This window comes from Monodon monoceros, unplaced genomic scaffold (assembly GCF_005190385.1).
Source record: "Monodon monoceros isolate NGI ecotype Baffin Bay Population unplaced genomic scaffold, NGI_Narwhal_1 Super_Scaffold_11, whole genome shotgun sequence".
Taxonomy (NCBI): Eukaryota; Metazoa; Chordata; class Mammalia; order Artiodactyla; family Monodontidae; genus Monodon; species Monodon monoceros.
This window is the reverse complement of record NW_021703767.1, coordinates 59,627,331-59,643,273: the sequence shown is the minus strand read 5'-3', so window position 1 is coordinate 59,643,273 and position 15,943 is coordinate 59,627,331. Positions and strand designations below refer to the sequence as shown.

At 38.4% G+C, this 15,943-nt stretch overlaps 1 protein-coding gene across 7 annotated transcripts in view; it reads left to right on the top strand.

Moving 5' to 3' along the window:
* CFAP44 (cilia and flagella associated protein 44) overlaps positions 1–15,943 on the top strand; it is a 161,258-nt gene that overhangs the window by 32,645 nt on the left and 112,670 nt on the right. For 4 of the 7 annotated variants that reach the window (XR_003792411.1, XR_003792412.1, XM_029215112.1 and 1 more), the window contains exons 1-5: positions 953–1,233; positions 3,055–3,157; positions 6,893–7,109; positions 9,001–9,115; positions 11,994–12,158. Coding sequence is in view for 5 of the 7 variants with exons in the window: in XM_029215112.1 (XP_029070945.1) it covers positions 979–1,233; positions 3,055–3,157; positions 6,893–7,109; positions 9,001–9,115; positions 11,994–12,158 (855 nt within the window). In the remaining 2 variants the exon portion in view is untranslated. Of the gene's footprint in view, positions 1–952; positions 1,234–3,054; positions 3,158–6,036; positions 6,101–6,892; positions 7,110–9,000; positions 9,116–11,993; positions 12,159–15,943 lie in introns of those variants that run through there. The other 3 variants (XM_029215118.1, XM_029215114.1, XM_029215115.1) reach the window with 3 other exon arrangements.

Here is a 15,943-nt window from a genome sequence, read left to right as displayed (position 1 = left end):
TGTATAATTTCTTTCTCTGAAAATATTTACTTACAAATAAGGGGAATCGTCTAAAATCAGACTGAAAAAACAAAACAAAAACAAGGGCTCAAGAAATAAGGATTGCTCCAGTGATCCTTCAACTTTTGTGTTCAGCAATGAATTCTTGGAAAATAAGAATATATCTACTTAAGATACACTACATGATATATATCTTTGGCAAACTCTAATTTTTTAATAGGTTGATCTCATTTAATTATTACACTTATATCTTGGGTTATATTAATTTGAGCTTGAACGTAATAACAAAGTACACTTAAAAAATGTTTTATAGCTCAGTTTTTTTAATCTGTTTTGAATTAATGCAGTTTTACTCTATAGCATAAACGCACACACACGTATATACGCATCTGCACACCCGTACATACTAATGATTTTGGAAAGGAAATGTTAGCCTATTTATTTTATATACTTATATATTATGTATTATTTAGTCAATTTTTATAATTTTCATATGGTTAAATTTCAATTATATTTATGTGAATTTATTACAGTAGTCACACTGTCACTGGTGTGTCAGAATTTCACAAACATGTCAGAATTTTAAACATCTTGTCTTTCAGCATCAAGGAAGAGGCCTACATGATCCTTTTACTATGTTCAGTCAACAAACTGGACAGGCTTTGGGAGTACAAAGATGGCAAAGACAGACTTTCTCTCACATTATAATGTGATTTAGTTTTAGCAGGAGAGAGGAAAATGAAATTATTTAGGGGACTACTTTGCTCTCTATAGTACCCAAATAGAAAGTTTATTTTTTATTGCAAACAAAATTCATGTGCTTTCAGGGTTTTCCTAGGAAAACTAAAAGACTGAATCAGAGTATGAGAATTTTCACCTAATTTAAAAACAAGATTACATTAGTAATACAGTAAATAACTCTGAGTTTCAGCATAAAATTCAACTACTTCAACCCCGGATCTTTATCTAACTAAGGGTATGGGTTTTAAAAATATATTCATTTCATTACTTTTCCCCTCTCTAGGATGGTTATGTTGTTTCACTTGTTTTCCTTTGCAACTTTCCCTCAGACATTCCTTTGGTTATGACTGCAGAAAGCGGGCCAACCTACAACTTCTGGACAGCAATATGGTGTTGTACGTAGCTGGGAACCAGCTGATCCTTCTGAATTTGAAAACCAAGGAACAGACCTACCTGCGAAGCAGCAGTGGCAGGGGAATTGGTGTCATTGGGGTATGCCTTTAGTAACTTAGAAAACAAAAATCCATCCATGTGTTGTTTGTTCTGTGGGCCAGCCAGGCTGTGAGGAGGGATTACATGAGATGCACAGCAGTCTTTATTCTAAGGTATTTTCAATTCACGATGACAACCACTACGTTCACTGACATTAGCTCCATGCAATATTATAATATTATATTAATAATATTATCATCTCATTTTGCAGATAAGGAAACTGGGGCTAATAGAGGTTGGGTGACTTTCCCGTAGTCATGCAGGTTTTTCACAGTAAATGCTATGCTGCTATTCTGCAAAAATACTGAGATGAATAACACAAATGATAATTCACATAATAATTAAAGCTAAGTGCCAGATGAAAGAGTTGAACATTAGGAAATGAAGCATAAATTGTACATTCAGTAGTTTCAAACAGTTGACAAAAAGATCTGCGTGTGATTTCGAGTCTGTCTCTTCATTCCTCCTCAGGCGTCTGTCTCCATCAGTCGTTTTCTTTCTTGTATCTTCAGCCTTTACTTCCTTAGGCACCCTCAGCATAAAAGCATACTAAATCAACTTGTTCTCACTTTAAAAGGCCCCTCTCTGGGAATTCCCTGGTGGTTCAGTGGTTAGAACTCCACGCTTCCACTGCAGGGGGCGCGGGTTCAATCCCTGGTCGGGGAATTAAGAAATCGCAAGTCGTGTGCACGGCCAATTAAAAAAAAATAAATAAAGAGGCAAAACCAAAAAGTTAGGTATATATACACAAGTACATGCTATGGTGGCACCAGCTGTTGCAAATATTCACGGTCCCGACATGAAGGCTCTGTGGAGGAAGTTGGTCGGGACCATCTCAAAGTACCATGAGCCCTGAGGTCCCCCCGCATCTGCAGAGGACTGAGCAACATCTAGCCTGCTTATTTTTCTATCACTTTGTGGCCAACAATAGTTTTGAAATGTCTGTTTTTCTATTTTGTGGCACGATAATTTGGTTTGAGGTCAGTAGTTAGGGGTGTAGTGTGAACAAGAATGCTAACCCTAAACCTCACCCTCCTGAACCCTGAGCGCTTGTGTATTGGTGGGGCTCTTCTCCGTGTGTGCTGGGGCTTGCTGGTGTCCAGACAGTGACAGGGACCTTCCTCCACTGCCCATGTCACTTCAATTTTTCTGAAATAGTTATCCATTTGTGGATGAGAAATGCTCTTGTGAGGCTATGAGAAAGCCATGAGAAATGTGGTTTGGAGGATATAAGCTCTCTTCCAGAAAAGACAGGGTGAATTTATGTGTTGAGTGTAAGTAGATGTCTTGCTTGTCCTAGGTCTCCATTAAAAGTAAAGCAAAACACCAAACGCAGGGTAAGCAATTCATCTAACTTAGTTGTTCTCAAAGAGTGGTCCCCAGATTCAGCATCACCAGCATCACCTGGGAAATTGTTAGAAATGTAAATGCAGAATATCAGGTCCCAGCCCCAATTTACTGAATCAGAAACTCTAGTGTTAAAGCTTGCAATCTGTGCTTTAATAAGCCCTGCCTGCGATTCTGATGCCTGCTAAAGATTGGGAACCACTGTTCTAGCTCTTCTGATGGCAATTTAAACAATTGTAGAGTTAAGACATGACTCTCTTAATGAAAGTAAAACTTAAAATGAGTATTCTTCTAGTTTTCAGTTTAAATTATATCCATTGTCAAGTATTTATTAGATGCCGAGTTTTGAGTTTTCTATCAGAATAGATCCTAATAAACAAATTATAAAGTAACAGATGCTAAATACTGTATTAACTGAGTGATTTATATGATAATCTCCCTTTCAGTGCTTTAGTGAGATTTTATCTTTTATAGGTTCACCCCCAAAAAACTTACTTCACAGTAGCAGAAAAAGGAGTTTTCCCAAAGATTATCATTTATGAATATCCTTCTTTGAGGCCCTACAGAATACTTCAAGGTGAGTCTAGTAGAATCTTTAAAATATCTCACGTTTAAGGTCAACAACATTTTGAAGATGTAACATTATTGTAGCAGTCAGGGTCCTCCAGAGCAACACAGCTGGTGGGAGAGAGATGAGAGATTTATTTGAAGGAACTGGCTTACGTAATTACGAGGGCTGGCAAATCTGAAGTTTGTAGGGCAGGCTAGCAGGCTGGAAATTCTTGGGAAGGAATTGATTCTACGTCTAAGGGCAGAACTTCTGCTTCCTCAGGGAAACCTTAGTTCTGCTTTAAGTGCTTTCAGCTGATGGGATGAGGCCCACCCAGGTTACCAAGGATAATCTTAACTGATTATAGATGTTGACCACATCTACAAACTATCTTCACAGCAACATCTAGATTAGTGTTTAATTGAATAACTGGGTACTATAGCCCAACCAAGTTGACACATAAAATTACCATCACAATTATCTTACAATTCTGTTTTCCATATAATTAATTTCAGTAGTCAATTTTAAAAAAAGATTTTATTTTTCAGAGCAGTTTTTAGGTTTACAATAAAATTGAGAGGAAGTTTCAGAGATTCCCACATACCCTCTCCCCTCACCCATGCTTAGCCTACTCATTATCAACATAACTCATCAGAATGGTACATTTTTTACCAAGGATGAGTTGATGTTAACAGTCACAATTACCCAAAGTCCGTAGTTTCCCTTAGGGTTCACTTGTGGTGTTCTGTATTCATTTAGACAAGTGTATAATGACATATATCCATCATTATAACATCATTCAGTATTCTGAATAGGAGTTTTCCCAAAGCCTGTCCTAAATATCGTCTGTGCTCTGTCTATTCATAACTGCCCTACCCTCTCTGGCAACCACTGATCTTTTATTGTCTCCATAGTTTTGCCTTTTCCAAAATGTCATAGAGTTGGAATTATACAGTACGTGGCCTTCTCAGATTGGCTTCTTTCACTTAGTACTATGCATTTAAGCTTCCTCCTTGTCTTTTAATGGCTTGATAGTCCATTTCTTTTTAGTGCTCAATAATATTCCATTGTCTGGATGTACTACATCTTATGTACCCATTCACCTATTAAGGGGCATTTTAGCTGCTGTCATTCATTTCAGTTACATATAAGCTTATATATAAGCATTCATTTCACTTAACACACACACACACACACACACACAGACATAAGCATACATAATCAAATACATTATTGCTTTTATTTTGAACAGTTATCTGTTACATCAATCAAGAATAAGAAAAATGAAAGTTTTATTTTACTTTCATTTACTCCTTTGATTCTCTTCCTTTATGTAGATCCAAGTTTCTGACCCATATTATTTTCCTTCTTTCTAAAGAACTTCTTTTAACATTTCTTGCAAGGCAGGTCTCCTGGCAACAGATTCCCTCAGTGTTTGTTGGTCTGAGAAAGTCTTTATCTGTCACCTTTTTTTTTTTTGCGGTACGCGGGCCTCTCACTGTTGTGGCCTCTCCCACTGCGGAGCACAGGCTCCGGACGTGCAGGCTCAGCGGCCATGGCTCACGGGCCCAGCCGCTCTGCTCCGCGGCACGAACCCTCGTCCCTGCATCGGCAGGAGGACTCTCAACCACCGGGGAAGCCCTTTCTGTCACCTTTGAAGGATAATTTTTCAGGGCGCAGAATTCTAGGTTAGTGTTTTTTAGGTAAGATTTTTGTCCCCCCTCTTTTTCTTTTATCCCCAGTATTTTTTTTCTGTATCTTTCATTTTCTGTAGTGTTTCTGGGCATTTATCCTGGTTGGTGATCTCTGAGCTTCCTGGATCCATGGTTTGGTGTGTGACATTAATTTGGGAAATTTCTCAGTCATTATTGGTTTAAATATTTCTTATGCTCCTCTTTCTTCTCCTTCTGGTATTCCCACCACACATACATTACACCTTTTGTATTTGTCCCACAGCCCTTGGATATTCTGTTCTGTTTTTATCAGTCTTTGTTCTCTTTGCTTTTTGGTTTTTGAAGATTCTATTGAGATATCCTGTAGCTAAGAGTCTTTCCTCAGCTGTGTCCAATCTAGTAATGAGCCCATCAAAAGCATTCTTCATTTCTGTTACAGTGTTTTTTTTTTTTATCTCTAGCATTTATTTTTGGTTCTTTCCTTAGGATTTCCATCTCTCTGCTGACATTGCCTATCTGCTCTTCTATGTTGTCTACTTTATCTGTTAGAGCCCTTAGCATATTAATTATAGTTGTTTTAAATTCCCAATATGACAATTCCAACATCTATGCCATGTCTGGTTGTGCTGCATGCTTTGTGTCTTCAAACTGTCTGTTTTTGCTTTTTGGTATGCCTTGTAATTTTTTCTGGGTAGCCAGACATGATGTACTGGGTAAAAAGAACTGCCTTAAGTAGGACTTTAGTCACCTGGTGGTAAGGTGTGGGGCAGGGGAAGCATTCTGTAGTCCTGGGATTAGGTCTCGGTTTTTTTGGTGAGCCTATGCCTCTGGACTGTGAACTTCACAAATGTTTCTCAGCATTTTTCTCCCCGCTTAGGTAGGACAGGATGGCTAGAGTGGGCTGGGTTGGATATTTCCTTCTCCAGGTCAGTTAAGCTCTGATAACATTCCAGCCGTTCAGGCTCTGGTTAATTAGTTTCCCCTGAGGGCAGACCTTATTAAGGAGAACAGAGGCTCTCGGGTATTTCAAAATGGTTCCTTTTCCCCTCTTTCTGTTGGAAGCCTGGGGGGATTTTTCTAGATATTTTTACGTTAGGAATCTGGTCAACTCCTGGAGGTAAATCTCACAATATTGTTGGGGCCACCTTATGACTGGGCACCCCTGGAGTTTTTAATTCTCAGACTTGTCCACACTGAGCCTCCAGCAATTCGTCAGTTAGAGTTCGTGTTTTACTTCACCGGCAGTGGTTCCTTGAGCTGTTCTGGCTGCTTGGAAGCCTTGGAAGCCTCTGCTCTGGTGAGTTGCAAATCCCTGTATTTACCTGGTGGTCTCTCCATTCTTGGGGGCAGGGGTTTGCCCTGTTTCCTTTCTTCTCGTATAGATCCAAGAAGAGCTGTTGATTTTTCAGTCTGTTCAGCTTTTTACTTGTTGTTAGGATGGAATGGTGATTTCTTAGCTCCTCACATGCATAACCAGAAAACTGAAGTCATCAATTTTTATTTCGTGAAATTTTCAGTGACAGATTTTAAATTGATTTCTCTCTGCTGTCTAATATGCTTTTGTGTCACCCTTCCCCACTTCATAAAGTAGAATGTATTCTCAAAGTGTTTTTCTCATGCAAAGTGTGATTAAGATTTCTTCACCCTCCCCCGCTCCCCCCATATCATGTAGTTCATTCTACAGCCAAGGGTGATGAGTGATTTTGGAATTGTTTCTTTAGGGGAGTCTTGGCATGCTTCCACCAATGCACACCACTAAGGGTGCTCTCTCTCTCTCTTTTTAAAATTTTATTTATTTATTTATTTGTGGTACGCGGGTCTCTCACTGCCGTGGCCTCTCCCGCCGCGGAGCAGAGGCTCCAGACGCGCAGGCCCAGCGGCCATGGCTCACGGGCCTTCTGCTCCGCGGCACGTGGGATCTTCGCGGACCGGGGCACGAACCCGCGCCCCCTGCAACGGCAGGCGGACTCTCAACCACTGCGCCACCAGGGAAGCCCTCTCTCCTTTTTTTTGATTTAACTAATACATTTTTGAGAAGTAAGTGCTGTCCGTGTTCATTAGACTTGCATTCATCTTTTCATCCTTTCAGATGGGACTGATCTGGCCTATGCATGTGTAGACTTTAACTGCGATGGTACTTTGCTGGCCTCTGTGGGTGGCAACCCTGACCACACACTGACAATCTGGAATTGGAAAGAAGAGCAGCCCCTACTGAGGACAAAAGCTTTTTCCCAGGAAGTTTTCAAGGTTACTTTCAATCCTGAAGATGACGAGCAGCTTACTACATCGGGATCCGGCCACATCAAGTAGGTTGCATGACTGATACAGGTGCTAGTCGTTTATTGTTAGGGTCTTTTCTAAGAGGATTGACCAGCTGGAGACATTTTTGCTGATGTTGTTAACATTAGGATAATTTTTAAATGTGTTATTTAAAAAACTACCTGTAGTGCAGCTTTTCTAGTTGGGTATGGAGATTTTATTACTGAAACCAGCATAGATAAAAGAAGGGCTTTTGAATTTTGCTTGCTACCTTCACTTCCTAAGAGAGTTTGTATAATGTCTTACTAACATTGGCGTGCTGTGTCCAAGTTCATATTGAACTTTCATATCCACTGTTCAATGTGTTGTAGTGATACTGTGAGATGGATAAGTCATCTTGATGTCTCTGAACTCAGTCTTCACTTGTAGAATAAGAATTATAACAGAACCATTCCTGATGCAGGACCCTCAATACTAAATGGTAACAGAGCCTACTCTTGATCTCAGGTCTCTGGGTGTTTTCCACTATATTATATACCCTTTGTTCTTTGTTCAGGTTGGAATTGATTTTGTCCTTTATTTAACAACCTTCTAGCAATACTCTCGAGCTGCCCTTAACTTGATTCCCAGTGTCTCTTTATGAGAAAGGTTTTTTTAATCTATCTTAAATTCTTTTCATTCCAATTTAAGTCTGGTCCTTTTGAAATATAGAATAATTGAACAGATTTTTAAATCTTGGGGGAATTGTCAACTAACTCTCTGCTGGCTATAGGTTAAAAAATTCTAATTTTTCCATTGCTTACTAGAGTGCATATTTTCTTTTTTTTAACAACTTTATTGGGGTATAATTGCTTTACAATGGTGTGTTAGTTTCTGCTTTATAACAAAGTGAATCAATTATACATATGTTCCCATATCTCTTCCCTCTTGCGTCTCCCTCCCTCCCACCCTCCTTATCCCACCCCTCCAGGTGGTCACAAAGCACGGAGCTGATCTCCCTGTGCTATGCGTAGAGTGCATATTTTCTATGTACTATGTCTTTGGGGAAAGACAGACCTTGAACAATTTCATGTGTGGTGTGCTGTAAAAGAAACAGAGGAAATGGAAACATATGATCAGGGGACCTACAACAGCCTTGGAGAAGGGTGTTGGTCATTTAGGCTCTTGGCTTCATATTATTGGCTTGTTGATACTGTCCATTATCTATTCTACATCCAGTTGGTAGGCCAGATTCTTTCTTTTATCTACATGGTTTTTCATCATTCTGACTATTGATTTGTTTAGATTATGAGTAAGAAAATATTGGTAACTTAACATTTATTGACCTTATGTGCTAGGCACTGTTCTAAAAGAGTTTTTCAATTTCATGAGGTTGGTGCAAATAATATTCTCCTTTTACACATGAGCAAATGAAAGTACAATGTGATCATGAAAATCACTCAAAGCTACACAACAAGTAAATTAGAACTTTTGGGAAACTTTTATATCCTCTAAAGTGGTACTATGCGGTAGAACTTTCTGCTAGGGTGGGGGTGCTCTGTGCTGGCCAATCTAGTAGACAGTAGCCACATGTAGCCATTGAATACTTGAAACTGGTCAGTCTGAATGAAACACTGATGTTTGAATTTTATTTAATGTTAATTACTTTAAGTCTAAATTAAAATAGTCAAACGTGTGGCTATTGCATAGGAAAACACAACTCTAAAATGTACGATCTGCAAAGGCATGGAATGTTTTCTTTTTGGACTATTTTGCTCGATGCCGAATTCATATTGCCTAGAACTTTGCCTGACAAGTAGTTGGTACTTAATACATTTTCATTGAATGAATGGATAAATGAAATAATATGTGACTATGAAATATGTAAATGTTTGGGTGATATTAAAATTAAAATAAATAAAATTTCTTTGAGGTACATTCAGGCTCTTTTGTTGGCAGGTTCTGGGAAATGGCTCTAACATTCACTGGCCTCAAGCTTCAGGGTTCATTGGGTCGATTTGGCAAAACAGCCACTAATGATATAGAAGGTTACATGGAGCTCCCAGATGGGAAGGTGAGTACAGCTACTATTCTACAATAATGAAATTATTGAAATGAAATGAAGTGATATACATATATGAAAGCAGTCTAAAAAGCACTGCCAATATTGGCAATAACAGGTACTATAATTGCAAATATAATGAGCATTTAATTTTACCTTTTCAGATTATCAATTTTAATTCTGAAATTGTCATAATCCACATGTACATATCATTTTGTCTTTACTAAATATTATATACACATATAAAGTATGTGAGCATTTTCATATATTAACATAGTGACTTGTCACTTTTAACTGTGTCATGGAGTTGCAATGTTTATAATGTTTATCTTTCCCTTCTCTCTTCTTTGCCATGATCCTCCAAGAGGACTTACTGGGTCAAAGGTTATATACAGTCTTGTGGCTTTTGCTTTTATATCAAATTATTGTTCAGGAAGATTGAGCCACTGTATAGTGACATCTACAACACTGCAATTTTAATCTGTTAGTTTCTTCTTCTTCTTATAAAATTTATAGACATATTGCCTATAGGATCAGTTCTCCATTAATATTGTATAAGGCTCCCTATTAGGATGAGTTATATAGTATTATTTGTGGTCATCTCAGTTATAAGAAAATGCCAACATACAAATATTACTCTGAGGAACCAAATGGTCTAGTCATTGCCTAGTGGAATATTCTTAATTTGAAATCATGGTGTATGGTAGGAAATAAAAAGTCTTGGGTGCTGGCTAAATTATAAATTATATATCCAAACCTATAAGATGATAATCATTCCACCTTCAAATTCTGTAAGAATTAAGCTAAAGATCATTAAAAACATGGTATGAGATATATCTGAAAAAGGTTCAGAAGAGTTTGTGTAGAGGTAGGGGAGAAAAGAACCCATTTTAAATGAAAGAGCCACAAAAGGAAATATTTAGAGTTAGGAGTAAATATTACATATTTAGAGGATTAATTGGAGTACTCATGTTGGGAAGGAGTGGGAAATGAGATTGAGAAGTATGGTGGGGCCCTAGTGTATGAGGACTGGAACAGCCAGGCGGAACTATTAGGTTCTGGAAGAGTAGAGTTGCAAATGAAAGAAGTTATATATAAATTTGGCCACAAATGCCAAGCATATTAGAAGGGAAATGTGGAGTCAAGGAGATGAGCTCAGAAGGAAGATAACTGCTTTTATGTAAGAAGAGATGATGAGAGTCTGGACTTTTCTCAGGACAAATGGAAGAGGGAAGCTAGACATGAGTGACATTTCAGAAAGAAATGACTTATAGGCTTTGGTGACTTTTGGTGGTTTTAGTTACTGGACAGAAAAAAAGAAGTCTAAGTAAAGACAAGTGGGCTGAGGCTTAATAGGTAAAATAGGTAGAATAGATAAGCATAGGTAGACTGGAGAAGTAGAAAAGACTGAGTAAGGTCATAAGTTCCTCTAGGTGAGAGGAAAATGGGGCTGCAGAGTCCTCGAGCAGGCAGGCAAGAATTAGATCAGAGTTCCCCAAAGGGCATCGCCTGCAACATTCTTTTGCACAGAAACTCTATGAAAAGACTTTCCTGGTCAAATTCCTTTGCAGCTAGAAATTTCTCATGGTGATTCCCAGTGAACACTTCTGTATTAAAGCTTCCAAGAGAGGCTTCCCTGGTGGCGCAGTGGTTGAGAGTCTGCCTGCTAATACAGGGGACACGGGTTCGAGCCCTGGTCTGGGAGGATCCCACGTGCCACGGAGCGACTGGGCCCGTGAGCCACAACTGCTGAGCCTGCGCGTCTGGAGCTTGTGCTCCACAACAAGAGAGGCCGCGATAGTGAGAGGCCCGCGCACCGCGATGAAGAATGGCCCCCGCTTGCCACAACTGGAGAAAGCCCTCGCACAGAAACGGGGACCCAACACAGCCAAAAATAAATAAATTAATTAATTTAAAAAAAAAGAAAAAAACACTTCCAAGGGGTCCTAGAGAAAAGAAACTTGTTTGACTTTGTTTTTCCTAGCATATGTCTTTTGAGGCAGCATTAGTTGGAATGGGAGGTTTTGAGCCATAGCGTGTGGTTTAGAACCCTGACTCCTCTGAGTAATTTTGGGCATTCTGTGCTTCAGTTTTTTTACTTTATAAAATGGGGATAGTAATAGTCAAGACTTCCATCATCAGCCCAGATGGTTCCTTTGTGCAAATGAGAAAAACTGTCTCTTCTGGGAAAATAAAGTACCCAACCTGTACAACAGCACATGGTATCCTTGGTAAATGTACCTAGTTCATATGGTTTTTAGGATTAAATAACAACATATGTTAAGTGCTCAAGCACTGCTTGGCATGGAGTCAATATTCAATTAGTATTACTTATTATATTAGTTAAACATCTTAAGAACTAGTGTTTGGTGGTACATACTTTGGGAAGTGCTGGATTAAGTGCATTAATGTGAAGTGGTTCTAGATGATCATCCTTATTTGAAATTGAATTCTGCTATAATTTGCTGAGTTCAGTACTGACCTCACAATTATCAAACATAACATTTGATATTATCACTCTTAAAAAGTAGAATTTCATCTATTAAGAACTTTAAACATGTCTCTAAATTTTGACCTGGTAATTCCACTCCTGGGTTGTGTCCTTAAGAGATGTACAAAGAAATCTACTGCAGATATGTTTGAAAAATTAACCAACATACACAATGAGGTAAAACTATAACGCTAGGAGCAAATATGTCAAAATGTGACAAGTGGTTGTTTCTGGGGTAGTGAATTTTCATAGCTGTATCTTATTATTTTAAAAATTAAAAAAATTTTTACTTTCATAACCAAGAAAAATCTTTAGAAACAAGTCTCACCAGCTCTTTGAAGCATATATACATGTTTGTCTGTCTTCATGCACGTTCTTTCCTTTCCGCACACCTGCCAGGTGCTCTCAGGGTCAGAATGGGGCAACATGCTGCTTTGGGAAGGTGGCCACATCAAAGTCGAGCTGAGTCGAGCTGCAGGCAAGCCTTGTCATCAGGGTCCCATTAACCAGATAATGCTGGATGAGGGTGAAGTCATCACCATCGGGTCAGATGGATGTGTTAGGGTAAGTTTTCTTTACACTTGGACAGTAGCACCCACATCAAAACCTTGCAGATCACCCTGTGGGTTTTATCAGATTTTTATTTCTCACAAAGGTCACTTGATGAAGGAGATCAGTGGTCATTTACTCCTAGGGCCACCTCATTTTAAATAATGCTTCTCTTGTAAATATTTAAATTCTAGTCAAAATTCATTTACATCTTGACACTGAAGTTTTCTGAGGGGACCTTTTGTTATTTTGATTCTGTTGATATATCAATAGTAGCTTTGGAAAATGAATATCCATCTTAGCACAATATTTTTTTTTTTGCTTTAGATATCGATTTGTTTTTATTTTATGTATTTTTTAAACATCTTTATTGGGGTATAATTGCTTTACAATGGTGTGTTAGTTTCTGCTTTATAACAAAGTGAATCAGTTGTACATATACATATGTTCCCATATCTCTTCCCTCTTGCGTCTCCCTCCCTCCCACCCTCCCTATCCCACCCCTCCAGGCGGTCACAAAGCACTGAGCCGATATCCCTGTGCCATGCGGCTGCTTCCCACTAGCTATCTACCTTACGTTTGGTAGTGTATATATGTCCATGCCTCTCTCTCGCTTTGTCACAGCTTACCCTTCCCCCTGCCCATATCCTCAAGTCCGTTCTCTAGTAGGTCTGTGTCTTTATTCCTGTCTTACCCCCAGGTTCTTCATGACACTTTTTTCCTTAAATTCCATATATATGTGTTAGCATACGGTATTTGTCTTTCTCTATCTGACTTACTTCACTCTGTATGACAGACTCTAGGTCTATCCATCTCATTACAAATAACTCAATTTCGTTTCTTTTTATGGCTGAGTAATATTCCATTGTATATATGTGCCACATCTTCTTTATCCATTCATCCGATGATGGGCACTTAGGTTGTTTCCATCTCCGGGCTACTGTAAATAGAGCTGCAATGAACATTTTGGTACATGACTCTTTTTGAATTATGGTTTTCTCAGGGTATATGCCCAGTAGTGGGATTGCTGGGTCATATGGTAGTTCTATTTGTAGTTTTTTAAGGAACCTCCATACTGTTCTCCATAGTGGCTGAGCCAATTCACATTCCCACCAGCAGTGCAAGAGTGTTCCCTTTTCTCCACACCCTCTCCAGCATTTATTGTTTCTAGATTTTTTGATGATGGCCATTCTGACTGGTGTGAGATGATATTTCATTGTAGTTTTGATTTGCATTTCTCTAATGATTAATGATGTTGAGCATTCTTTCATGTGTTTGTTGGCAGTCTGTATATCTTCTTTGGAGAAATGTCTGTTTAGGTCTTCTGCCCATTTTTGGATTGGGTTGTTTGTTTTTTTGTTATTGAGCTGCACGAGCTGCTTATAAATTTGGGAGATTAATCCTTTGTTAGTTGCTTCATTTGCAAATATTTTCTCCCATTCTCAGGGTTGTCTTTTGGTCTTGTTTATGGTTTCCTTTGCTGTGCAAAAGCTTTGAAGTTTCATTAGGTCCCATTTGTTTATTTTTGTTTTTATTTCCATTTCTCCAGGAGGTGGGTCAAAAAGGATCTTGCTGTGATTTATGTCATAGAGTGTTCTGCCTATGTTTTCCTCTAAGAGTTTGATAGTTTCTGGCCTTACATTTAGGTCTTTAATCCATTTTGAGCTTATTTTTGTGTATGGTGTTAGGGAGTGATCTAATCTCATACTTTTACATGTACCTGTCCAGCTTTCCCAGCACCACTTATTGAAGAGGCTGTCCTTTCTCCACTGTACATTCCTGCCTCCTTTATCAAAGATAAGGTGACCATATGTGCGTGGGTTTATCTCTGGGCTTTCTATCCTGTTCCATTGATCTATCTTTCTGTTTTTGTGCCAGAACCATACTGTCTTGATTACTGTAGCTTTGTAGTATAGTCTGAAGTCAGGGAGCCTGATTCCTCCAGCACCGTTTTTGGTTCTCAAGATTGCTTTGGCTATTCGGCGTCTTTTGTGTTTCCATACAAATTGTGAAATGTTTTGTTCTAGTTCTGTGAAAAATGCCAGTGGTAGTTTGATAGGGATTATATTGAATCTGTAGATTGCTTTGGGTAGTAGAGTCATTTTCACAAGGCTGATTCTTCCCATCCAAGAACATGGTATATCTCTCCATCTATTTGTATCATCTTTAATTTCTTTCATCAGTGTCTTATAATTTTCTGCATACAGGTCTTTTTTCTCCTTAGGTAGGTTTATTCCTAGATATTTTATTCTTTTTGTTGCAGTGGTAAATGGGAGTGTTTTCTTGATTTCACTTTCAGATTTTTCATCATTAGTGTATAGGAATGCCAGAGACTTCTGTGCATTAAATTGTATCCTGCTACTTTACCAAATTCATTGATTAGCTCTAGTAGTTTTCTGGGAGCATCTTTAGGATTCTCTATGTATAGTATCATGTCATCTGCAAACAGTGACAGCTTTACTTCTTCTTTTCCGATTTGGATTCCTTTTATTTCCTTTTTTTCTCTGATTGCTGTGGCTAAAATTTCCAAAACTATGTTGAATAAGAGTGGTGAGAGTGGGCAACCTTGTCTTGTTGCTGATCTTAGTGGAAATTCTTTCAGTTTTTCACCATTGAGGATGATGTTGGCTGTGGGTTTGTCATATATGGCCTTTATTATGTTGAGGAAAGTTCCCTGTATGCCTACTTTCTTGAGGGTTTTTTATCATAAATGGGTGTTGATTTTTGTCGAAAGCTTTCTCTGCATCTATTGAGATGATCATATGGTTTTTCTCCTTCAATTTGTTAATATGGTTTATCACATTGATTGATTTGCATATATTGAAGAATCCTTGCATTCCTGAAATAAACCCCACTTGATCGTGGTGTATGATCCTTTTAACGTGCTGTTGGATTCTGTTTGCTGGTATTTTGTTGAGGGTTTTTGCATCTATATGATATTGGCCTGCAGTTTTCTTTCTTTGTGACATCCTTGTCTGGTTTTGGTATCAAGGTGATGGTGGCCTCGTAGAATGAGTTTGGGAGTGTTCCTCCCTCTGCTATATTTTGGAAGAGTTTGAGAAGGATAGGTGTTAGCTCTTCTGTAAATGTTTGATAGAATTCCCCTGTGAAGCCATCTGGTCCTGGGCTTTTGTTTGTTGGAAGATTTTTAGTCACAGTTTCAATTTCAGTGCTTGTGATTGGTCTGTTCATATTTTCTATTTCTTCCTGATTCAGTCTTGGCAGGTTGTGCATTTCTAAGAATTTGTCCATTTCTTCCAGGTTGTCCATTTTATTGGCATAGAGCTGCTTGTAGTAATCTCTCATGATCTTTTGTATTTCTGCAGTGTCTTTTGTTACTTCTCCTTTTTCATTTCTAATTCTATTGATTTGAGTCCTCTCCCTTTTTTTCTTGTTGAGTCTGGCTAATGGTTTATCTATTTTGTTTATCTTCTCAAAGAACCAGCTTTTAGGTTTATTGATCTTTGCTATTGTTTCTTTCATTTCTTTTTCATTTATTTCTGATCTGATTTTTATGATTTCTTTCCTTCTGCTAACTTTGGGGTTTTTTTGTTTTTCTTTCTCTAATTGCTTTAGGTGCAAGGTTAGGTTGTTTATTCGAGACATTTCCTGTTTCTTAAGGTGGTCTTCTATTGCTATAAACTTCCCTCTTAGAACTGCTTTTGCTGCATCTCATAGGTTTTGGGTCGTCGTTTCTCCATTGTCATTTGTTTCTAGGTATTTTTTGATTTCCTCTTTGATTTCTTCAGTGATCACTTCGTTATTAAGTAGTGTATTGTTTAGCCTCCATGTGTTTGTAT